General features: G+C 39.6%; 1 protein-coding gene across 1 annotated transcript; it reads right to left on the bottom strand.

The window, feature by feature from the left end:
• Window positions 1-5,346: 5,346 nt before the first annotated feature.
• On the bottom strand, window positions 5,347-25,654 carry SH3GLB1 (SH3-domain GRB2-like endophilin B1). Its single transcript, XM_010148969.1, has 9 exons — window positions 25,519-25,654; window positions 22,747-22,875; window positions 20,911-21,044; window positions 20,442-20,534; window positions 12,503-12,592; window positions 11,916-12,016; window positions 10,551-10,565; window positions 6,767-6,998; window positions 5,347-5,804 (listed from the first exon to the last, which is right to left on the bottom strand). The coding sequence occupies exons 1-9, from the start codon at window positions 25,553-25,555 to the stop codon at window positions 5,697-5,699; spliced, it is 939 nt and encodes a 312-aa protein (XP_010147271.1). The 5' UTR covers window positions 25,556-25,654; the 3' UTR covers window positions 5,347-5,696.
• Window positions 25,655-26,553: the final 899 nt, after the last annotated feature.

Below are 26,553 nucleotides of genomic sequence, written 5' to 3' on the forward strand. Positions count from 1 at the left end.
GTCTTCCTTTCTGGGGAACTGAAACCGTTTCCCTTTATGCTCAAGTATCATGTGCTGAGTACAAACTGGGAATATTTTTGCCTGTTCCTTCCAGGTGGAAGCAAAAAAACAACTAATGGGACTCCTGCCAGCAATTTGCACCAGAAAGGTAATTATGAATAGAGAACTTCGTTTCGTAAACCCTTCGTATCTGTGGGTTGGGATGAGTGCCTGCGTACAGCACTGAAATGGCAAATTCCTGGGGCTTGTAAAATGAAGACAAAGATAGCAGCAGTCTGTTGCTGTCACCATACAATTCCAAAGTACTGCAGTACCTGGCTTACACCCCAGACCAATGGTCTATTTTCACAACGTCAGTTTTTAAGCCCTCACATCTTTCAAGGTAAGGATGAAGCACAACTCAGCTATTCCAACCAATTGTATTATGTGGACACCAGTACTAAAATCCTTACAGTGAGTAACAGTTTGAATTTGGAAATCCCAGACAAGGTGTTTGCACAGCACAGACACAGCCAGCATAAATCCCAACAAGTTTTATGTTTCTTCTGTTTTCCAAATTGCAATGGATCCTTGGTAGGTTCAATCATTCAGAAAGCCCATGCCAGCTCCTTGTAAGACAAGGCCAATCCTGCCCAATTTGCTTTCTTAGGTCACCACATATAAACCCCCAGCGACAACGCTGCACGCACGAGCAAGGCTCAGACCTACCGCAGTCAGCCGATCAGCTTCCAGACCAGTCCAGCCCCAGCTGACAGGAATCCTTTCATGTACAGCAAAGTAGGTCTGAACGATGGTTTTTCTCCAGGTTTGACCTGGAGACCCGTATGGGCACAGGAGACTCTATACTGCACGAGGGGAACGTTTTGTACTACGCCCTGGGCGGACAAGTTTATCATCTGACTGCCTTGCTGACTGGTGCATGTGCCTCCTGTCCTTCACTGCTCTGTAAAAAATCCACAACAGGCTTTCTTCCAATACTGCAGTCTTTAGGAGGTAGCAACTCCTGCTTTCTTAAGCTGCTTATTGACTCCTAAGACTTGATTTTGGGGGGGGGGGGGGGGGGGAGCTTTCTGCAAGCCTGACTGGCCAGTTTCAGGGCAAGAGTCAGACCTGGGAGTAAGCCAAGAAAGACAAACACAGCAAAACAGAAGTACAAGGCATTTCTATATGCAGTACCACCAGATATACAGAAAAACAGGAGAATTATGCTAAGACAGATGAGATACTGTGGCAAGACAGATTCCTAGAAACCCAGACCTTGGGCACCACTAATCGAAAAATACACCACTAATTTGGTTGTGTTCAATATATTCTGTCTTAGCTGTACCTTCCAGTGATTACCGGCATTATGCCACAGAAGTTCTACACAAAGGAGACTTCTGGTCATATTAAATTTTAACCTGGACATCTTAACGTTTGAAGATATAATGACTTCTAAAGAAAGAGCAGAACCATTACGAAGCAACCCATATCCCCATGGAACCTGCTAGGGTACCTTGTGTCGTGCCTGGTATTTAACAGTGCTGAGCGATTACTGGTACTCGTTGGAGTCAGCATGAATTCTCAAATGCCTGTGCCTGAAAAGGAGTATCATTCTAACGCCTGTGCTGTTGCCAAATTTAAAAGCCAGATGGGCAGACTGCTGACGGCAGAAACTTTTTGCTGGAAGCAAGCAATCCGGACCATAATCTTCCGGCAAAAGCAGCTCCGTACACTGTACTTCTGATGCTTGTTTTGTGGCATGACTGACTGAGACAACAGTAAAAACCATCATCACAGGATCTTAAAATGACACTTGGTGTTAGAAGTCAGCCTGTGGATGCGTGAGAGCAACTGTTAAGGATGGACAGAGAGCATCTGTCAACCCACAGAACGAACTGATGAAGCTGCTTGGCAGAAAGCTGTCTGTTAAGAGGAGACTGGGAAGGCCAGATGTCACATATGAAACACCACACTGAAGCTGCATATAGTACATCAAGTTTTTGTACTGCTAATTATTTTGAAGCACTATAGAGGCAAATTAATTCATTTCCTATATATTATCACACCCAGGGTCCTAGGCTACACCTCACGTCACTTCTACGCAATCGTCCAAAAAAGAACTGGGTTGAGATCCAAGAGGCCGTTACTCAGTGCTGGTAATCAAACACACAGGAATTAATTTCTATTTAATCTCATTTAACCTATAGACACCTTAGAATGAATTCCCAGATTAAACTCTCCACGTATGACCGATAGCAGAACCAAGATGGTTTCAATGCTACCTCTTTGTGGGCCAGATTTAGAAGTGGAACCGTCTGTCACATGTTCCTTCCACTGAGAACAATACAGCAAATTGCAATTAAGAAGCTGCATCCTGTGGCCAAACTTAGGGTCCAATTGTACAGCTACCAACATCCAAAAAATTCCTGCCGCAACTGAATCACTCATCAAGTATTCTGCCAATGTTTTGTTCCAGGACACACCTACAGTTTTTCAGTCGTTACTTCCTGTAAGCTATATGCTAAGCATACGCATCAACTCCAACTGCTTCCGTGGTTTTGTCAAAATTTCTTCACGTTTGATATTAGGGCACTTCCCATTTTACCTCTCTCCCCCGGAACATCACAACCGCCTTTTGGAAGCTTCTGTTGGATGTGGACTCCCTGGTCATTGCCTAAGCAGCCTGCAAGTCATTCTCTCAAGTTCTGTTTTAGCAGAGCACCTGCAGTTACTAAATTCTGTATTTTTCAAGTCTTTGTATTACTGCTTTAGTCTGCTGCTACAGTATCTGCACTGTAACAAAACAGACACTCTCCTTACAGTGTTCCTTAAAGGTATGGGATGTGCTGACAACTAGAATATGGGGGCTTCCTTGCAACTTCCGTGATGTTCAATAAATTGCACATAACCAATGCACCTGAGCTAGTGACACCGTAAAAACTGCTGTGGCAGCAGACTCATTCACATACTGTATACAAGGTCCAGGGATGCTAGGTCCAATCCCAGAGGCACTAGAGCTGTACTAAGTGTTGTTCGTGGGCTAATTATGCTTGCATTTGAGAAGACTAATTAGTCTGGGCAGAGCTCTGTGCTAAGGTCGGTATCTTTGTACAGTCATGTACTTCGTGGATGTATTTCTTTCCTCCCTCCACCTTCCCACACACATTTGCCCGAATTAGACACCATACACTGATGGTTTTACCTGGAGCCACAATTTCCATATGGCTGAGAATTCTGCTCCAAGACGCAACACTACTCTAGAAAGAAACAGAAGCAACGTAACAATTATACACATCTCATGGTTTGAAAAAGTCCAAAACAGGATGTCTGACAAGAATCATTAGGAGTTCCTTTTCAAGCTTAGCATTAAAACCAGAAATTATGGCAGAAACTATTTAGAGCCAGTATGTAGTTTTCCAAAAGCATTCGTTAGCTCACACCCATGATGCCACGTATTATCCCATCTGCCACAAACGCTAACAATCTTTGATGAAAGCTAGCTCAGGTTTGTCAGAGTATGCACAGGATGGCTATTCTGGGTGAAACCGTCCAAAATCTTAGCACTAACTAAAAAAGTGATGTAAAAGGCCAGTAAACATAGGAAAAAAAGCTATGCATGGAACAGCAATGAAGTATTTATCCCCCCATGCACACATCCTTAAATATCAGTTCAGAATGTACTTATCTTGCCAAAGCAGTTATTAGATACAAGGTAATGCATATTCTATGTTTTTTATCCCGTGTTTGAAATCTGATTTCCCAAACGCCTGGAACTTTCATATAGTTTTTTTCTGGCCTGGTTTACACAGCTGTACATACACTTCACTAAGGCCCACCACCTTTTTAAAGGCTGCTCTAACATTTTATTGCCTTTAAATAGGAAGTAAATGGTCCAGTACAGCAAAGAGTCAACTCTATTTTTCAGTTATTTTACATATGTATTCTTGAATAATCTATAAATTTAGTCAAATGAGTAATACTGATTTGAATTTAAACACATTTAATGGCATTTCACCTTAGAGAGGACTGGAGATGACCACCACAGTGGGGAAGTGTTCAGTATTGTTCCTCCTAAACTGCCAGGCTTTATGGTCCTATTAATCGTATTTAATGCATCATGAATTACTCACGGTTATTTCTAATTAATCAGTAACTATTACTATTGTTTCCTCTAATCATTGCATTTAACAGGGCAAACATGCCTAGGATTTGCCTGGTAGCTACCCCAAGAAGGTTGCAATTGCTGAACCAACTCAATATTTGTTTTAACCTCTGCACTCTAGAAATTAAAAAGATAATTTTTGAGTTGAGCTCCAGAAATAACTTTATAATTAAACCATCACATCACCTAAATGAATACAATTTTATCCATCCCACTGAAGTAATCTGTACCACTGAAAGTTTCGTCACCGCCTGTTTGCAATGACAATGTTGAAAATTCCTCAAATTGTCACTGCAAACAAAGTTGCTGCTCAGCAGCAGTTAGCTGAGCACCTGGTACCAGCGTTACCTGACAGCCAGAGGGGACTTCTCTCAATTTGCATCTTCGGTAAGAATAATTTCCTCCTCAGTGGAAGAAATTTCCTTCGACCAGTCCAACCCAATTAGTTAAAAATACTGGAACTTCAAAAAAAGAAACAGAAATCCCCCCAGTCTAACCTTTTATAATCTTTTTACAGCCTTAAAGATCTGCTTCTTACAAAACATTACAGGGTGCAATGTTTAGGAAAAAGTTGTAATTTGCAAATAATACTACCTTTGCTAAAGCCATTTTTTGATTTAAAACAGGTTTTTTCCCCTCCCACATATTTAAAGCAGGTCCTCTTGCAAAACAAAAAAGTGGAATGCTAACTGAAACAAATCAGAATAAAAGAATTAGCTGTTGCATAAAAAGCGTGAATGCAGATTTTCTCTAAAACCTAAAATCTGAAAAACATATGTCATCTATAGAACTACTTGAACGCAGAGACAGCGCATATTTGGTTGACAAAATGCAGTGCTTAATTTAACATAAAGGCTGATTTGCAGTTGCAAGATTCTTAATTACTAATCAAACGGAATTACCTGCTTTTCTAGAAAGCAATGCAAGGGAACAAATACAAGGCACGATAAAAACCAAGGCAGAACATATGTCACTAGCTGATGTCGACCCACCGAGGCGCAGTTTAAAGTCTCAACATACTAACAACTCACCCTAAACCTTCAACACAGAGAAAGCAAGCATTTTTGGTTTTCGAAGGTGCTTAAATGCACAAGCCACATGTGCCTCAGCACATCTGTACTCCACAAGAGCTGGGAACAGAACCACGCGGACTGTATGTCTGACGTTTGGTTTTGGTTCAAATAACAGGCGTTATACCTGCATCAGTTCACAACAGGTTTATTTTGTGTGAAAAGCTTTGCCATTAATGAAAAATTTCAGTAGAAAACAGTGCCTTCTACTCTCAATCTAGATTACTCAAAAGTAGAAGCTTGTATTAGTGAAAACTTCAGTAGAAACAAACCTGTAAGAAACATGTTCTTGGCACATGAAGTAAAAGCTTTAAACACATTAAGTTTGAACAGAGTATTTACCATGCAACCATGCTGGCAGAAGAGCCAGTCTGTAAGGGCTGGTATTTGTCCATGGAAGACACTTAAACCTGCTTACATAGCATTAACTGTATATAAATATGTTGTCACCATAACTGACAGTCTTTTATCAGGCCAACCATCTAGTTTAGCAGTTCTAAGTAGGTAATAGGCACTTTGCCTTTCTGATTTCCCCTTTCGCCCATCAGCCAGTCTGAATCCATGCCAGGGATACTGTACACTGTTATCACCTAAAAAAAAAACCAAACCAGAAACACATTGTTACCACCTTCCTTCCATGGAAAAAAATTAGTCTACCTTCATGTGATTTCCAAGGCCTTAGAACAGAGATTAACCAAGTTAAATAGAGCATTTAATACAAGCATCCATGGAATACAATCTAGTGCTCATTACAATTATTTCACTGGTCCATGGAAAAGGAGTAGCTATAGTAGCATATTTTTAAGTCTTTCTTCTGACAAAACTCTATTCATTACTGTTTCTTTTCTACATTTTATCTGTAAGTCCTGTATATCACCACCAACTTCTAAAAGAAAGTTCACTGGATCTTCAAGCGTGTGATAGAAATGCAGACGGTGTTGATGTGCTACATCTCAACAGAAAATCTTAGGCCACAGCTTCTAACCTGTCTAGATGAATATTTCTATTTGACTTTCTTCTTAAGAAACACATTTATTAAAAAAACTCCAAAAAGTCTGAAAACTTTTTTGTGGATGCTGTTCTTCAGGGCTAAGCTACAGCCACATTGCCAGGTAGAACTCTGTTCCAGCACCCTGCTTCATTGCGTGTCTCCTCCCGCTTTCTACGGACTCTCCAGCTTAAGCGTACAACTGAACTGGAACAGGAATAAGCACAACCACCACCGCCAAAACAAGAAGTGGTTGTATTTTCCTATTCTTCCCAAACGGCAATATTTAATGTTTGAAAGACTAGTGGTAAAGGTGTGGTAAAAAAGACAGCAGGGCTGCATCCTTACTGTCTTAGCAAATGTTCTTGCAAGCTGAGTTCATGTAATAATTATTAACTCTCACAACAGCATATTAGGTTATGTAGGTACAGGAAAATGCTCTAAGAGTACTACTGAAGTTTAATTTAAAAAATGAAGTACACAGATTTTTTGATATAACACAACTGGCTTGTCACAAGCATTCTGATTTTACTTTTAAATGATCAAGATACACAGAAAACTTACCTCATCTGCAAGTAGTGATAATTCACTGCTGTTTGCAGCATCGTAATCATAGAGAACTCTCGCTTTCCTGCTGCCACTTGATGACTTCAGTTCACTGATGCCTGAAGAAACTACTGAACTGCTTATGGAAGGCAACGAAGCAGAGGCCGAGGCCAAGGCTGAGGGAGTAGAAACACTCTGCACAGGAGTTGAGGAAGACTGATTATTGTTAGAGAGGAAAGTAGATGGAAAGCTGTGGGAGGAAACAGAACGAAAAGGCTTCTGAGTGAACTTGTTCTACATGGGGAGTTACACATGCCTCCATGCCCAAGCTAACATTCTTGCTTTCATTAGCTACAGAATAAACACCGCATGACAGCAGTAATAGAATAGCACAGGCATTTGTATAAACCCAAAGAAAGATACTTGTTCCTGACCTGTAGTACAAATCAAACTAATATACTTCAGAAGAAATACTGCCACCTTAACAAAAACTTGGTAATTGCCTCAAACACACAAACGAAGGTGAAAACAGGAAAGCACTGTTGGTCAGACTTAATTCAGACTGTACTTTAATAACCATTTCTGTTGACAGCTCTGCCAGTAAGAGTAGCCTCCTCCTCCTTATACTCATTCCTCAACTATGTGGCTACATGGAAGATTGTGCTGGTGAACCAGATCAAGGAAATAGAATGCAGGTTAAAAACACAGCCTCCCTCTGAAAAAACAACACAACAATTTTGGTAATCTAAATCAGTTCATTGATTCAGCTAACTTCATGCTGCAAAAAAAAAAAAAATTATTACACTACAGAACAACTCATATCCACTAAAGCCCCTCTTTTCTAGGCTACTGCTTGTTCTGTGCCAACTCTAATGCTTGCCAGACACTTCCATGAAGTCAATTTAATTCATTAACCTGCCTGGAAGAGGAGAAAAAAGATGAAAAACAAGTATATGATCTTCTACTAAGTTAATGAGCTGAACCACAAAAAAAACTGTGCTGAGAGTCAGAGCAGATGCAAGGGAAAGGACAGAGTAATGTGGCTGAAAAGTAGAAGGAGCAGAGAGGAGAGCAAAGAAGCAAGAGATTGAAGGGCAGTGGGACTGGGGGACTGGGACAGCATGGATGCAACGACTAGCTGGGAGACTGTTTCATGGCACTCTGCCCTACCTCCTGTGATGCAGGTCCATGGCAGACTAAACTTACTTAGAAGTGGATATAGTCATTCTTTGACCCTTTGCTGCCGCCTTCCTTTGTTCCACTCATCTGATTCTACCTTAAAAGCAGGTCAGTGAAGGTTTTGAAAAGTGGCAGAGCTGATGCAGTGAAAAAGGGCCAGCGAGTAGGAGTTAGGATGAGTCAGGATGATGTGGAACTGTAGCTGCATTTCCTTCCATTCTTTTGGACAGTCTACACATCAACCAGTCAGTCAATTCCCACACATAACTTCCATCATCAGTCCTTCTACACTGATGCTTTTTCATTAACATCTGAGATGTGGACATATTACACTCTCTCCCCCTCCCCCTTACTTTTTTTTGTCCGACTTTTTGACATAATGAAGATCTATTCATATCTGTGTGTATGAACCTGTCAGAAAACACAGTCTCATCTCATCCCTTCCTACCTGTGCTCCCCAGGTAAGTTCTTGAAGATGCAGTTCAGTAGCAACTTTAACCAAAACCCCAAGATCAGTATATTCCCACAGCTGTCTCTGCAGCATTACTGCTGCTCATAGAATAAGAGGAGCTGATTTAGGGAGCTGACACAGGTAAAAACTAAATCTATCAATATAGCAATTAATTATTGGATCGTGTGGCCATGATGACAGGTGGAATTCAGGCAACTCAAACCTGTATCAGCTGCAGGAGCACTGCACCACAGTTTACAGGTTCACACTTCACCTGGTGAATTTACACTGCCACCTGACAGGGTGGAACCACTCCTCTACCCCATTATTGCACAGATGTTCATCCCCTGCCATTTGAGTCAGATCTAGCCATCTGTTGCTTTTGAATTGATTCAAAGATCTGATCAAACAAAAATCATCAAAGACTGCTAGCCTTCCCTCAGAACAGCTCATTAAACCCGTTCACGCTGCAGTCACGCAGCAGGTAAAGGTAAACAGCAGGCATGTATTGAAGGACAGAACTAGCCCCTGGACAGACTGAACTGCATCTAAAAGACTGGGGAGACTTCCAGGAGACTCCTGAGCTTAGTTAGCAGCTTACTGCTGTCGAAGGAGGAAGTTCCTCTTGCCCCTCTGGCTTCCCTTCACCTCATTTCATCACAAAGAGCTGGTCCAACTCACAAGGAAGAGACTGCAACTCCAGCAAAACCGATCTGGTTTCGTTTGCCAGAGGAGTTTTTCAAACCGGTTCACCACCTTCCCAGAGCAAAGCAAATGAGCAGAACAAAGGGAGAAAAGGCTAGACCCCACATTTTTGTGGGGATAACGCAGCTGTGCCTCGCAATGTGTTTATTACTCGATTTGCTGGCATTCAGAGGGACAATTTTAAATGACAACCTGCTGTTTCTCAAGCTCCCTAAATTACTGTTCCCTATACTGCTAAACCTGTCCTCTGTTAGCACAGTAATAACCTGTAAACCATCCTGCTCGGTTCAGAGGGTCGCTGGTTTGTTCAGCTAGTGGAAAAGAAAGCCAAGAGCTTTGTAACCACAATCCGTAAAGCATCACGTCTCAGCCTCTGTGCAAAGCCTAAGAGCTTTGTAACCACTCTGTCAATCCGTAAAGCGTCACGTCTCAGCCTCTGTGCAAAGCCATACGCAGGCATGTGACTGGAAAGCTTCAGCTATACAGCGGTTGTCTCGGGTTTTTTTTGAACACTTGAGTATCAGGAGTTTCAGAGCTTGTAGAGTAGGGGACTAGTAATGGGTCATGTGAAAAAATAATGATGTCATTGCTTAGGCTTGGCTGTCAGGGAAGCTCAGAGCAAAAGCAGCTAACAGCAAGAAAATAAACAGCCAGAGTACCAGGATATGGGAAATAGATTCATTAAGGAAAAAAAAGAGAAAGATTGCTTTTAACCTGGGAGATTTGATTCTTTAAGCAGCCCCACACGAGGGCGAGGCAGTAGAGGGATACACAGCTGATGCTCTGAAGAGAAACAACCCTAAAACCATTTACCCCCACCTTCACTGCAGCTGACCCCTGAGAGTACATCAGGAAAATCAGCACCCAGCTTTAGAATGTCAAGAGTCTTCATATGAACTGGGTTAGGGTTTATGCCCTACATTCTGACCCAGCTAAAACAGATAGTATGGATCTACTCCGAGAACCAGGTTTCTGTTTCAGGCAATAAACGATCCCACGTAGAGGTAGAACACCTTTGGTTCACCAACAATCTCAAAACAAAAGTAAGTCCCTCACAGCTCTTGCCTTTCATATGAGAATATGGCACAACGTCATTCTGAAATATGCAAAAAGAATATGTATAACTAAATATCTCATTAACCAACACAGCACTGGCCAACACAACCAAAATCCAGCTCAGCTAAGCTACTCACTTATTACTGTATCTGCCTACACCTAACACAGGAAGAACACTATACATTACTCCAGCCACCCATTTATTTAATGCAAGCGCTATGCACCATCTGCCTACAAACTGAGGGACCCTTCCAAAGGAAGAGCTGCAACTTGAGACCTTGTCCCAGTGCTCTCTGTTAGAGTTCAGTGGGACTTCCTCGCACAAGGAAGCAAAGACGCCCAAGATTTAATACCCTTACTGTTTTAGGCAGAGAAACTTCATTTGGCTGTTTGAGGCACTTAGGATTTTGCAAAGCTCCCACACTTCTGCTCTTCAGGCAGTCACACTCATTTTATCAGAAATACTAGTCAGATCAGAGCCACATAAAGATACATCCTCCTGTTCTCCTAAAGGCAGTATTTTCTTCAAATACACTTTTTTTATACCTGGTGGCAGTCCACATACATTTTAAACAAAACCAGCTGTTCTGGGACATGCTGAACATCCTAAAGCAAGAGATTTTATGAAGAAATATGTATTTCCTTAGGTTAAGGGCATTATGCTTAAAGCTTTCTGTTTGGTAAATATACAAGGACAAGAATACAGATTCTAAAAACATCCTCTCAAAATAATTGTGTAAATACACTTAATTCCTAATATAAGAGGTGCTTCTAATTAATCCCATAAATGTTTGTTTTCAGGCTTTCAATTCTCCAACTTGCATTTATGCACTACAAATTTTGTAGCTGACCACTTCTTCCAATAGAATATAACTTTTAAGATGTAGCTTTTTTTTACATCATGGTTAAATACTTTATAAAAAAAATTAAATCTTTAAACTGCCCATTCAAACAAACTGATGAAAGGAAATCAAATGCCACAGGAAGTTGCAAGTCAGGAAAAGGACAAGACTCAAGAATATTTTTGGGTTTACTTCCTCATCATGAAAAACAAACAAAGCTATGTTATAGAGACAGCCATTTAGAAGAGACAATACAGTAAACCTGTGAGTACAGACAATCCTTCAATGCATACACTCATCTAAGTAACATGGTATAGTATTACCCTAAGAAAGGCTGATTTATAAAGAAAAATTCAAACAGGGAAACTCTGTGAAAAGTAAACATGCAGATTTCTTTACATCATCATCCATCACAAAAAAAAACAAACCAAGAGGATTACAAGTACAAATTAAAGTCAGTTTCTTCTCTTAAAATGCTAAACCCACAAAACAAGAAAACTAGATAAACATGCTCATTCCACTCTTGAGTGCATTTGATTACTGATTATAGTTATGAAGTACATTTCTCTCCAGATAGAGTATCCATGCTGGCAACTCACTTAACAATGGAGAATGCAGTTCCATTTAAAATCAGGTAGTGCCCTGTAGCAAGCTAAGAGGTAACCTGAATTTACAGGCAGTACAAAAACTTTTCCCACACTGCACAGTGGTTTTGTAGCATGAAGCACATAAGACAATGGAATGTTTACAAGAATCCCTAGAAATTCTTTTCTGCGCCACTAAATGAGGTTACCAGGGGCTCATTCCAGGATTATAAAAGGTACAAAACTTCATCTGCGCGCTCACCACTGTTACACCGGTGTAAGTTTTCCTACTGCTCATAAGCACTTAGGTAAAAAAAAAAAAAAGATTCTAACATTTTTCGCGTTACTACCTTCCCAGCTGTTTCTGGAGATCCAACATATATTGGTAACATTGTGCATAATAGGTCATCTGAGCTTCAACAAAATCGTTCAGACAGCGAAGATGATGTGCCTACAATACAGCAAAGAATTCAAATTTTTAGTCTGTAAAAATACTATGCTGCGCTTAGAAAGACTGGTCTCCTGATCAGGCACTTACACAAATGTTGATATTTATGCCACATAGGCACGGGGCCTGGATTTACTAGGTACGTGCCACAAAAAATAACCTATCTGAGCACAAGACAGGTATTGACTAGCACCACACCATTTACTGATACTGTTTTCACAACAGAAGAAGTATTTTAGCACACTTTTGTAGTTTGAGCATTCAGTTTAAAGGATAAAAATGAAAGGTCCTGCATTCTCAACATTAGCAGTAGGCTACAGTTAAATTTAGTGAATACAAAACTAGAATTCAAAGAACAAAAAAATACAGTTTGATGTTTTAACTAAGTGAAACCCCGTAGCCTGAAGCTCCCAAGTAGCTTTCTGTAGTTACTTCTACTAAGTGTCCCAGTTGTGACTTTACCTCCCTCCACCCCTTCAGGGTACTCACGTGCGTGCTGCTGATTCCTTCCAGCAGAAGTCTGGTAATCTCTGCCTGACGGTCAAACTCACTCTGGGTAATTCGCACTTCCTGTTCCGACTAAGAGTAAGGATGCACATCAGTTATTTGTACAACTCACTGTTACGCCTTCCGACTCCAACAGTTCCGCTTTACTCATACAAATGCATCAACCACAAGCTTGGGTGTTTGAAAGGTGCCTGTTCTTCGCATACCTTTACTAGGCAAAAAGGGTAATTGCTTTTCGGGTTCAGAAATGTTGAGGGCCTGAACATAGAGCTAACAGCATTATCAGACACCTACCAGAGAGGCAGTGCATGCAAAGGGAGGTATCTATCTGCCAGCAGTACTACCCCACCTCTCCCCGTGACAAACCAAGCGTTTGTTGGCGTAACGGTGTCTGTGCCAGGGGTTCGGCCAGCACAGCCACGGACCACGCAGTGGGTTTTTTCCCCATACTTCAAGTTAACAGGGCTCTGACCAAATACTTTAGGGTAAACCTCACACTATTTTTTCAGGTAACTGCATGGCAGTCAGCCATACATAAATCTTTGATGGCACGTTTTAACAGGATGTTTCATGAATTGATGTCTCACACTGGTCACCAAGCTACTACAGCTATTTCTGAAGCTTGTAATTGGGGCATTTTTAAAAGATAAATCCAAACTACAGCAAACGTCTTAATTTCAATTAGAGCAAAATTTGTGTTAAAATTACTGGATTTAAATTTTATATGTAAATAATTCAATTTATATTTATTCCTTGTTACATACCATCATCAGCCATTTTTTACATAAGTTAACATCGTAGTAGTTTTGAAGGACTTCCATTTAGCACAAGCTGAAATCACTTTAGAGTATTTTTTGGGGGAAAAAAGGACACTACTCAAAACACACAAATACATAAAAATATCTAAGATTTCCCGTTCCAAGACAGAATGTCTTCAGACTGGAATTTGGACTAGCTTGCCTCAATACTTATATGCATTTAGTACCTTGCTTTTAAAAATAAACACAAAGGCAAAAATCTGCATTGAGTCAAAGATGCAGCAGTTACTGTTCTCAACAGAGTAAGGAAATGTATTTTCAGGAAACTTAATGAGATACCGATAAAACAATGGTTTCAAAAGGATGTTGTATGTTTGCAAACATTCTGTTCTGGCATTCTACTCATGCTAATTAATATGACAATTCACATGGAAAGTTCTTAATCTCAGAAATGAGCACAGAATGATGCAGTTACCCCAGAAATGTTTTTCTGAAGTCACTGCAGCTGGGAAGGCTTATACATTAATTAAACAGTGAGGAAGCAGCTATAGCATACTGTGTGTTTCTTAATAAAAGTGAGATAGCACTGTATGTATCAAGTTACAAACTAATTAGGCTTTCAAAGTTTGCTGAGGCAAGAATCTTTCCTTGAAATTTTCCTATTAAATCTGCATTAATATCAGTGAAATCCACCTGGCAGTCCCTGAGAGACATGTAAGAACAAACAGGAGGAAAAAAGCAAATCCAATAGCCAAGAGAGAAAGAAAAGCATTCCGTCCTGTATTAGCAACATCTCCATTTCCTTAAAAAACACCCGAACAGCAAAGTCAGAGGTAAGCCCTTCATCTGGAGATAAAGAGTCTAGTCTCTTGCTTCTCTGGTCAGCAGTTGCTAATGTGTTTCTTCCTGTCAGTTTAGGAAACACATGGTAATGGGAATATATAAGAAGGGGGAATATCCATCAGAATAATTCTATTTGTTTCAACACTATTTTAGCAAATCAACTACCTCCTGTAACAAGAGGCAAAGCAAGCGATGTGGTAACATGAATTAACCTAGCCAGTACAGATTGACTCTGAATACACAGGTTACAAAAGCACGATGTACTAGTTTTGTAGATATCTACATAAACCAAATTACACAATGACGTGTTTAATCTGTTTCGCCCATCCCAATTTTCAGTACTGCCAGGTGAACAGTAACAGGACAGCATATCTATTCTACACCTTGTGGTAAAGGTGGATAACGGCTGACTTCCAATCTGGGAAGCTTATGGCCTGATCGCCTTTGTTTCTGTGCAGAACAAAGAGCTCAAGACACAGGCCTAAACTTTCCAGTGGCCCCCAGTGCAGTCGTATTCTGCTTCTAGAATAATTAGAGGGTCTCATGGGGTATCTTCCATGAAGAACCCTCAAAATGGTACTTGCTCCCCAAGTTCAGAATATGAACCCAGCTTGCGTGCGAATTCAAGTTTCGCATAGTATATAACCTCCCAGAAATACCATGCAATCCTGTAGCTAAGGGATAACACAACCACAAGGAGCACAGAAACAAAATCACCTTCCTAATGTTGTTTTGCTAGACAGCGACCATGGAAATGTACACGCTACTCAATAAAGCTGGGCCTCCTCGTGTCCTTTGAAACCAAAGACAGGAGCTCCTCCCGATGCCTAAAACCTGTCTAACCTCAAAGAGCTGAGCACACGGTTCCTTCCACTGACCACAGCAGACACCTCAGAAGACTCCTAACAAAATCCGTATGTTCATCAAGTGTGTAACGTTGCTGCCTACCCCATGTGTTTTACAGTCCAGTATTCAATAACTCCCAATTCCTTATTTCAGAAGGGAAGTTAAACAAAGTTGGCCATTTACACCATGCAGATCTTCTGTTCTAACTTAAAAAAAATAATAATCCTGTGGTTGATCCAGAGATTACTGGACAGTCTGAGATCCTTACTGGGATGCTTCTTAAACTGAAAACATCCATGAACCTCTTTGGCTTTCAAACACAGAAGGACAGATCGCCTGAAGAAACCTGGATGGATGACCGATCCTTTGGCAGAACATGCATTGTAGTTTCTTCTCAATGGCCTCTACGTTTTATATGCTCAATAAAAAAAGGGAACTTTGAATTACATAATTTATTACAAGGTTTAAAGCCTTTCATCTCCTTTATGCTATGGTTAGCTGCCATGTACTCTTTCTTTTTCTCTCTAAGACACAATGTGTTAGATTTCACTGTCCCTAAAGTTGCTTGTCATTGTCTCTCAAAAATAAACAGTTTTATTCATAATTGTCTTAGAGCTTCAAGATTAGTTTTCACTCCAGCAGTACTGTTCCCCTGCCATCTTTTTGCCAAGACAGTCCCAAGTACTCCAGACAGGTTTGCTGCTTCCAAATTACTTCCCTTACATAGTAAAATTATTCTCAAACTCTGGGATCTAAGTTGACCTAACCCTCCTTTGACTCTTCAATCTCTAAACTTCTTCCCCCTAAACTCTCACCTTCTACTCCACACATACACCCCCATTTACACCGTTAACTCACAGAAAGCTGGAACAGAAGACTACCTCATTTATTCTCCCACAACCCCCAAGACTTCATTCAAAGCCCCATATTCCAGCTTCTAACAGCAACTCCCTACACCTTCCACAGCTGCCTATCTGGTTCCCCTTTAAACACCATACTCCAAAGCCCCTACCCTCCAGTTCCCCTTACTTTCTATTGCTACTCTTAATTTTTGTTCTCCCTCCTCCACAGAAACCTCCTACGAAATTTCCTCTCCACTGTCAGCACAGCTTCGCACAGCCTGTTACCAGTACTGCTTTGTCAGAGCCAGCGCGCCCGAGGACAGCCCTTCTCATGGCACCAGGGCAGCTGTCGCGTAACACTCCATTCGCTCCAGAGTTCATCCTGAGCAAGAGAAGGCATGGCAAGAAAAGGCTGCAGCCCCAGCCCCAAGGCTAATGCCACATTTAGGAACCAGCCCTCAGCCCAGGTGCAGTTTGCAGATGCGCTTACCTCCTACCTTCAGCTGCACAAGATAAACACAGCACATTGACACTGGGGAGAAAGGCAGGAAACACAAAACAACCCCACCCCTCTAAAACAGTTTTCTCCAAGTTTCTTGCGTGCACTCCAGCATTTTAGTTACTGTTCCATGTTCTGAGTAAAAGCTGAAGATCAGTGTTTTTCAGGACAGTTCAGATTATTAGACCTTTCTGAAAGTTTTCAGACCAGCTCGTTCCTCAGAGGTCACTTTGAAGAGGATGCCACACCAGTAAGTTTTGAGAGACAAGTGCTGCAGTTCTTTCTATTACATCTTGTCACGTGAGAATCATACAGGACTAACTGTCTTACTATAAAACCAGCCCCCCCAGTGTTTTCACCACTGAAGTTTGAAAAGCTCTAGAGGGACCGGTGTATTCTGATGCGATGTGTCAGGCTGCCCACATCAGACAGAAATCAGCAACACGCAACATCCTTTGTTACATTAGACCGGCACAAGTTATGGTTTCAGAATTCTGCAGTTTCCAAATCATTTACTTACTTTTGTCACTTCCTCAGCCCATATCTAGTCAGCATTATGCAGTGGGAAGGGGGGGAAATAAAATCATACAAGCTTAGACATTGGTGGTACTTTAATACAGGATGCAACCATACTTTGGCTTTTAACTCCTCTCCTGTCCTCAGAACTTGGCAGGGATTTGAGGAGGGCTACAAGTCAGTTACGCAAAGCCCTTCATATACAATGAAAGTACGAGTGTGGATAGAATTAAATCTGTGAAATAACTTAGATATAGAATGCATTCACTCTTCAGTAACTTGTGCATTACAGGAATCTATTTAAAATGAGCTATTACAACATAAGACATAACTACTTAGAAAATGACATGAATCAGACAAGCTAGATGACCTCATGGAGGAATTTAGGTTACCATAATATGTTAAAATACTGGAAAACTATGGAAAGCTGTTCTCATTTTAACAGCATGTTAAGTAAAGTCAGAAACAGACAAGTGAATGATTTCTCTTGCTAATTCCACTACCAGTTTCCCATTTCACAAGCATTATTATTGAGGCCTAATTTTTTATAAAATGCTACAAAAGTATGCCAAACTGAGTATTAAAGTAGTAGTAAAGTAGTACAGCAAAATCAGACAACTGCAAGGAATTTACTCGAGAAGTTAATTACTTCATTGTGTTCCAATTCCCTCTTGCAACGCAGTTCTCATTTAAACTTCATCCTCTGCAGTTGTAAGATAACGTAAGCAGGACTGCGGTGGAAGAAATGGGCATAAAACTTGCAGAAGCAAGTTGTAACAACCAAGTTTATTCGCTCCGTTACCAGATCACACGTGAGAAATGTGGAACACAGATGAGACCCACTATGCTGTGCAGATCCAAGACCCAAACCAGGCCAGGCTGAACAGCACAGTCTATGTTGCACACAATTAATTAACCCCTCCTTTTTACACTTTCACAATTATGGTGCTAAAAAAAAGCTGCATTAATGAGTCCTTGCAACAAGTTTAGGATATACTGTACTTTAACTTAAAGTCATTAATTTATGTGACATTATTCAGTTTTGGTTATTTCTACAATGTCATGTGAAGGGAATCACTTCTACATATTCCTGGCTATTTCTCAGAATTCACTTCTACTCATATTTAAAAATTAAGAAAACTAAATAACTCCTTTCCCTCCAATAATGAAATTAATTTCAGAAGTGATAAAAAAATATCAACTCCTTTGCATCCTAAATTTACATCCATAAACTCTTAGAATTTGGAGTATAATACTGTGTATTTCAGATTACCTGAAGTATTCTGGTGAAAACATCTAATGCTGTATTGACACAAGAGTATTTAGCACACTATCCCAATCCAGTTTGGAATGGAAAACATCTTAAACAAGGCCAAGTGAGCTGGATAGCAAGAGGAAACATTGATAGGAAAATGAATGAACACAGAAGGCCAACAAACCTTTAGCCATTTTACATGCAGCAAGTTGAGCACGTAAGAGACATTTACCATAATGTTATTGTCTTCAGGCTGAGAGGTGTTTAGTTGCTTAAGTGCAGAGATAAAAGACAAAAGCAAGTTACAACACATTGAATACAGCAGGTGAACAGATTGTTGGCACAAAGCACTGCAAGGTTAAGCTAAGCATGACTGAACTGAATACAGATAAATAAAACCGGTTAGGTTTCTATTTTAAATATTGATCTAAGCTACTTCATTTTTACAGTAAGCATGAAAATGTAATTTCATCAAATATTAAATATTTTTATAATAGGGAAAATTAAATGTAGATATAATTTATTACTTTATCCTGTCAAAGAAAGTAGCAAAACACAAAAGTTTGCATCATCACTGAATACACTTTGGCAAACGGTGCTGAACTGATAGGTTAGCAATCTTCCTTCATAAATAAGTGAGCCAGCAGAAGATGAATCATTTGCATCACACCTCTATCCAGGTTAGTCCTCATTGCTATATTGCAGAGGATAAAGTAGAGATGCAACTTTTTCACTTCTCTGGGTATTCTACAATCCAATAATTCTTAAACATGCACACTGCCATTTAAAATGTAATTAAAACTGAAGTATTGGCAAGGTAGTGCAGTAAGAGGCCTAGTTTCATGCTCTACCAGCATTAAATTATTCATGGATAAAACAGTGAATTACTTGCTATATAAATATATAAGACTAATCAAGTAGTAGCAGCAGCAACTGGTAATAATTCTGTCCAAGCACCAAGGTCTGGGTGATTACACTGTTGATGGAACTAAGAGCAGAGTGTAGAGTCTTTCTTTCAGTACTAAGCTCAAGGGGAAGAAGTTCCTTATGGTCTTCCTAATGCATTAGATAGTAAGGTATGTACCTGCTACCACGTCACAAGGAAGTTAATAAACCACTTTTTTTTCTTTGAAACTTAACTGTGAACAAATCCAAGCAAGGGAATAGGTTACTACCCATTGTTTCCAAATTCCACTACGAGCTGACTAAAAATCCTGTTCTGCTCTCCACTGTTAGCCTTACAAATTAATAAAGCTAAACAAGTTTTTTTTCCACAAAATTTACATAATAAGGGGCAATGCACTAATAGATGTAAGTAGTAAAGACAATTTAAATACACAGGGACCGTGCACATGGCATGGAGGACCAGGATACAGAAGCAGAATGGTCAGGTAGAGGTTATCTTGGTTTTTTTCAGAAGGATCACCATCCCAAAGCTGTGAGGTGCTTCACCTATAAAGCTCAGTCTCAGAGATGATGCTTCTAAGATTTTTGGACAGCAATCCATTCAGAAAAGCCAATAAAACCTGACAGTCCTGCTTCCGCCTTTTCATCACACACACAGCTCACGGGTAGTTAAATTGTCTGTATTCCTTCAACACCTGTGTGAAAGACCCCTACTGCATTAATCCTAGCCTTGCAGGAAAAGTCACTTGACTGTCCATCATTAACTGCTGCACTTTTAGGAATGCAGTCAAAAGATAGCCCTGAAAATACTGTAAGCATACGCTGCTGAAAAAGCTTACATTCTGTTCCTCCATTTAGAGGCATTTTAAGAGTTTATTACAAACTAAAATTTTTTTGCTTTTTAATTTTAATCTCCTTGAACAAGCATTTCTTTAGGTAATAAGAACGTTTAAGAAATGTGAGTTTGAGAGTCTCACCTGTTTTGTTGGTGTGAAGTAGTAAAACAATATTAAAAAAAAAAAGAGTAAACTACAAATTTTTTATAGAGAGAAGTTAGATCTAGATAAGTTCATCAGTTGGAAGTAATTATGCATATGCTTCAACATTTGCAAAGATTCAGATGCCAAAACTTGACCTCTGAATGATTTGTATTTCCAACCATGTTGGCAGATTGGAGCAAGCCATTTTGGGCAATATAGGCTCATCTAGTATAGAACAAGGGGAGAACATTTACTTGGTTCAGCAAGTTCAACTTGGTGGAATATCTAAAGACAGAACACCTTGAACAGCAGTTCACTTTCGTTTCCCTGTGTTCCACTGAGGCATTTCTCACAAAGTGTCTAGAAAATCGCAAGGGTAAGAAGCTAGGACTGGAAACATAACCACGCAGTTGAGTTTATAAATATGTATCAGGAAGTTCGAATGTTATGAACAAACTGAAGAAAGTTTTACTTACTGCAGCTCGAGCTTCTGCAACTTTTGCCTTCTTCAATCTGGTTTTTGCTGCATCCAAATCTAGTCTTTTATTTTGCAATAGTTTACGTTCTTTCTGAAAGCGAGTTCAGTTAGTTAGTGAGAACAGGGACAGATACTCAAAAGCAAAAGCCTATCTACTTGGATTTTTTTTTTCCTAGAAGTACCACGTACATAAAGGTTCTTCAGTTGAACACAGAGGCATAATTAGATCATAATTATTCTCACACATCTTGTATACACATGGTGTATACTTTTACTAGAACAATAGTTACAGAAAGCAAGTTTTCAGAATTATTTTGACTCTACCTGATCAAAGGAACAGATAATACACCAAAGGCACAAATTCTACATCAGTCTGAGGAAAGCAATACTGCAGTTATCTAATAATTCTCTTTGAAGACAGAGTTATAACTGTTGTGAAATGCTGAAGAACGAACAATTCAACTTACAGTAATAGTTTTGTAGTCTCCTTCAATAAAGTTTCTTAAGGGAGTAAGAAAGTTTATAGCAGAAGTTTGAATTAGTTCTCTGTCTGCTGTCCCAATCCGCTTTTGTGTTTCACCACATTTAATGAGTGCATTACCTGCAACGGAAAACACGTTAGTTTCACAGGGATTCGGGCAGGTGGTTAACGACGCAAGTTTCTACAGGCAGGAAAGTTTAGGTCAGCAGTTTCAAAGATTATCTAATGCCATCACAATGCTTTTCAAAAGAAATCATAATGAGTTAAAAAAAAACCAACCAAGCAAACATCAAATCACCCCACACAAAAAAAATCACCCTAAACAAGCAAACCCACACACCAAACTTTTCTTATTAACAACAATCCTGTCTCAAGAAATATTTTGACGAGAATGAATCCAGCATTGTAGAAACAGCACTGACTATGGCAACTCCATTGTGAACACCTATTTTAGACCCGGGTATCATACCTACTGATTTTAATCCAACAACCTCCAGCCCTTATAACACAGTTTTGTTTAAGTCAGGAATAGTTGGTAGCAAGGAAAAAGCTCATTTAACTACTACAAAAACAACGTGCTGTCCCCTGTCCCCACCAACTCCAACTTCTACATGCACATTTGGTACATTAACTGAACAATACTTTAAAATCTGGTTGTGAGTTAGGTATTGAAACTGAAGTTAGTCTTTCAAGAATGCAGTTATATTTCAACAGACTGACACGGCTGAGTTAGAAAAGGCATTACGTTTCCAGAGAACTAAAATACCTTGTGACACCACCTGAAAGCCAACCGTGTATCTATCTGGTAGTTTGTTACCTGCCTGAATTCTAAAAATTTTGCAAGTTAAGGGACAGTGTGACTGTAAGCACAGCTCCATCTGATGTTAAAAAGCAAGACTTGAGGCTGGTGATCAGAAGGAAGGCCACAGGTAACAATAAAACCATGTGGAAGTAAGAGGAACAAAGCCTGTCGTTATCGATTTTGTATCCATAAGGCTTCTGCCAAACATTTACTTTTTTTTAAGTGTACTTTCCCTGTTTTGAAAAGGAACCCCATTATTTCCAGATATAAAAAGAACTCATTCTTCCCCAAACAAGCTTTCCCTCCCACTGATACTTTTGAAGAGAGTAACTAAAAGAGCCAACTATCAGACTTTGATTGCAGACATTATTATCTATACATACACCTATGCATTTCAGTTGGTTCAGTTACATCAACAGCTAAACCTGTTATTATCAGCAGTTTTCGGAGTCGGAGAGAACACTAGAATTAGACTTCATAATTAACACCAGTGTAAAAATATTAGATGTAACATCTCCAACCCTCCTGTCGTAGGTATATGAATTTGCTGGAGAAGGAAGAAAATTTAGTTTATATTCCACATTCTCATCTTCAGCAAAATATTATATGTTAAGAACAGCAGGATACTGTAAAGTTAGAGAGACTTCTTACTGAGGGTGTTAATTTCAGGTAACATTTTCACTCCATCCCACAAACAAAATGCGTAAGTGTTCTCAGATGTGCAAATGTGTTGCTTTAACAAGGAAATTAAATACCAGAATTATTTGTTCTGGTAAAAAAATGTCCATCCACAAAGACTGTTATCATTCCAACTGCAGGTTCTATTTCTAGATTTGGGTAGAAACTTCATCACTGATCTCCCCTAATACAGCAACCCATCTCAAACCAATGCAAGAGTCATTCAACTGTTTTATCTAGAGGAAGACAAGAAATGTAATTTCACATTGCTAAGAAAAACTAGATCTGTGTATTTCTTCCACCTTATCCCAGCAACACAAGATGTTTTTTGCTTCTACTTACCATAGGCTGTTCCTGGGCCAAATTCATTCCCAGCATCAATCATATACTGGCCTAGTAACTCTGGATTATTCATGCGACTTGGTGCTTTGCGGTCCAGCTTCTCATAGACAAATTCTTCTATTCTGGCATCTAAAAAAAAAAAAATTGTTTATTTGAAATAATTATTGTCACTCAAAATACAAGTTAGAAACACAAACAAAAAAGTAATTTCAAAATCCAGACATTAAACTCAACATGAAGTGAACAATGTTAAGCTGAAGAAACCGTTCCTAGAAACGGACTGTACTCCATGTCTGTCATGCTACGTTCAAGTGTGTTAGAGCCATCTGTGAAAGTGAAAAATTGTACTTTTTCTCTCCCTCCTATCAGCATATTTAGACAGTTTTTCAAAACTTTGTCCAGAACTCTGAGGAGCATAATAGAACACTAATAATAAGGAGCATAATAAAACCAGTCCCCCTCCTCCAGGAAACAGCTGTGAAAACTGGCCACTAGAATCAGCAGTGTAAAAATACAGTTCATCAACTACTGTCAGTTCCCTATTAAGATACTCTGAAAGTTTGGTAGCCCCAGGAAATCTATCCTCTCTTTCCCACTCCCTCTGCTCCTCTGAAACACCAAACCACTAAAGATACCAGTAAGTGTTTTACTTTGTACTCACAACTTTCCTTTAGCTTGAGCAACAAAATTACCAAAAAAGAAGTTGTCTTGACTATATGACCATTAATAACTATGTATCATAATATTAAGCCACAGCATGCTGCTTAGGTGAAAGAGCCCCACAGACATGAACAGGGACACTTAATTACACTAGCAAGCTCCTCAGCTATAACACCGAATTTCTCTGACCAATTGTTTTTGACATCATTATTAGCTCACTTTATTTAGGCAGTCAATATGAACTGATGCCAGCCCGTGACAGTAGCGACAACCACCAAGCAGCTCTCCAATGAACAAACCTGCCACGCTGATGCAACAAAAAAAATACTGCTGTTAATTAGGCAAGTTTCATCAGCGCTGGATTAAATGACTACTCTCTCATGAAGGTCACACAAATTAACCTGACGCAGACAAACATGGGTACCGATGCACTCCCTGTCACTAACGGTGAACCAAAAGTGATCCAAATTCATTGCTGTTTCTTTACCCATGACATTTATTTTTGAATAAATGACACAAGAACTGAAAAGTAATTTAAATTATTGGACCATTATGTGGATCTGACCTAAAGGTATGGTTAAAAATGTGTGAAAAGGGTTTGTCCTTCTCCAGACAGGGTCGCTCCATTAACAGCCAAGAGCTCTCTGCAGCCTGCCACAGCCCCCCCAGGCAGGCTGCCAAACCGCTGAAGGTACATCCACAGACGAAGACCACTGCTTAACGCTGAGCACTTCCAGCCATCAGAAAATTGACTGCTCAGCATAACTGAGATACTACCATACATTACCCCTTTTACTCAATCTTCCTTACACAATTCTACCAGCCTAAAGTTAGCAAGTCAGTATCCAATTACAAGCTTCCGTAAAAGTCAATACATGCTCATTTAATTCAGTATTTGCAAGAAGTGACTATTGCCACTGGCCCAAACACAGAATTTAAGCTGGAATATTATGTAAATTCTGCAACCTTCCCACAGGATTAGTTGTTTTGGTTTTTATGTTTGTTTTTTAAATACTGTTTTTATGCAACTAAAGGATGCAACAGACTTCCAAAATAATACTTAAAAGATCAGGATTATAAAGAATTTACCTATTCGGCCTTAGAGAAATACTGTCAGTGTATGACTTACTTGTACTAATAAATCCTAATACAGTAGGTCGACACAAGGAGAATACTTAGGTTTGCAGTGCAGAGCTATTAACAATATTATAATTTTATCATTTGAGAGAACCTAAAGGAGATTTAGATTTGGGTTTTAATAATAGTAGCTTACCCAGTGGCTAGCAATCAGGTCTTGACTTGAAATCTAGACCTATACACTAGCAAATTCATATAGCTGCTGACTCCAGTTCAACTGCCACAAATGGCACACATAATCGTGGGATGACAGTCTGAAACTGATACCCTCAACATTACTATTCACAGCAGCAGTTTCAGAAACAAATAAAATTAACACACAAGACAGCTAAATTTCTTCTAATTTTGTATTTTCTGTTATTGTTACACTAAGAGACTCACCAGTCATGAAAACCTATTTGAAACTTTATTGTATTGCCTAAAGTATGGTGTGTAAAGTGCTGGAAAATTATAAAGACTCAGCATCTGGAGAAAAATCATTCTTTAGTAAGGGAATTGTTAAAGACTGGCATTTCAGTTGATCTTGCCTGCTTCAAGCTGAATTGCTTGTACTGCACTGTATTGTGCAGATAAAGTAATGAAATAGTAATGACATTTCTTGAACAGCTGCGTTTACTCCATAAACAACTTCAGAGATCTTACAGCTACTCAAGATTTCTAGAATTAAGAGTGGGAAATTCAATTAAACATGAAACGACTCAGAAAACAATCAACCTGAGACTTACCAGACTATGGAACCAATACTGTAGGGAGCTCTGTGTAAAGCTTTTCCCAATTAAAGGGTTAAAGAAGTACCAGTAGTTGGTACAGTCTCTCTGATCTGCTGCTTTTCAGAATGTCCTTTCCCCAACTTTATCCTTCAAATTTTAAAACTGCTATATTTAGTCATAACTTATCCAATACCTGTGGCAGTAAGCATTTACATTGGCAAATCTATTAATTCAAAAGCTGCAAACAACCTTGAAGGGCTCTTACTTGGATTTGGCTGCAATAATACTTCTGTTTGTTTCATTATTTTTTCTGTCCACGATTTAGTGCATTCTGCTTTGCTGAGGAGGTTTTCCAGGTGAGCATCCAGTTCAGTCTTCTCTGCTTGACCAAGCTTTTCTTCTGTGAACTATTAGTCAAACAGGTTAAAAATACTCAGTTCACAGAAATCATTTCCCAGGACAAGTTAAGACAGTAAATATTAACTCATAGTAGTTGCAGGTCATGTTTTCCATGACACAACCGTTACCCAGTCATCAACAAAAGTCTCAGGACAAATTTGAAAGTGTTAAGTTCAGCACAGTCTTACTATCAGGAGAAAAACAGGGGGGAGGGTGTTAGTCAGACCAAGACAAACGCAATTCAAAGATAACTTCCATCCTGTATAGTCTGTAATTAAGTTTGTCCCCTCTCCCACAGCAGAACCTTTAAACACAACAGATTGTCACTGTACCTACCTTTAACGTGTTAAAAAAGAAAATGTCCTGTCCACAGCAAACAGGACAAGAAGTAGTGAGTTTAAACTTCAGCACAAAGATTTAAATTAGATATTAGAGAAAGCTTTTAAAGACAAGAATCAAAAGCGACAATAGACTTCCCTGGGATGTTGTGGAACATATATCTTTGGGGGTGGATGGTGCTTTGCTTTTTAGGATAGGACAAATCAACATTTGATGTGCTGTTTAGCTATAACTGATCCCATTATGCCTTACAGAACCGGCAAGATGACCCCTGCTGTTCTCTTCCAAGCTGTGTTTTCCGGACAATGAAATACAATGTAATTCCATTTCACTAAATAAATCCAGCAGACCATTCATTTCACTTGATATTAAATTCATGCCAACTTTTATTAATCCAAAGGCAGCCTGTACTTCAATCACAGTTCTCTGGAAGAGGGGGAAGCCGCACATTTCACATCAGGGAACCAAGGGTTTTGCCTGCCTCTCTTGAAAGCAGTGTTTCCTCAAGACAACGATGATCTCATCACCTGACAGCCTGTTCAAAGTCAGGCGTTTTCAGAAG

Source organism: Eurypyga helias, unplaced genomic scaffold, assembly GCF_000690775.1.
Source record: "Eurypyga helias isolate BGI_N326 unplaced genomic scaffold, ASM69077v1 scaffold18923, whole genome shotgun sequence".
In the NCBI taxonomy this organism is placed as follows: domain Eukaryota; kingdom Metazoa; phylum Chordata; class Aves; order Eurypygiformes; family Eurypygidae; genus Eurypyga; species Eurypyga helias.

What these genes read in the sequence shown, in the direction of transcription:
- SH3GLB1 (XM_010148969.1), bottom strand. Translation starts at nt 25,555, where the DNA reads ATGAAACAAACAGAAGTATTATTGCAGCCAAATCCAA. An exon ending in ATTATTGCAGCCAAATCCAA is followed by an intron (nt 22,876 to 25,518) that starts GTAAGAGCCCTT and finishes TTTTTTTTTTAG; the next exon opens with ATGCCAGAATAGAAGAATTT. An exon ending in TATCACTACTTGCAGATGAG is followed by an intron (nt 5,805 to 6,766) that starts GTAAGTTTTCTG and finishes TTTTTTTTTTAG; the next exon opens with GTGATAACAGTGTACAGTAT.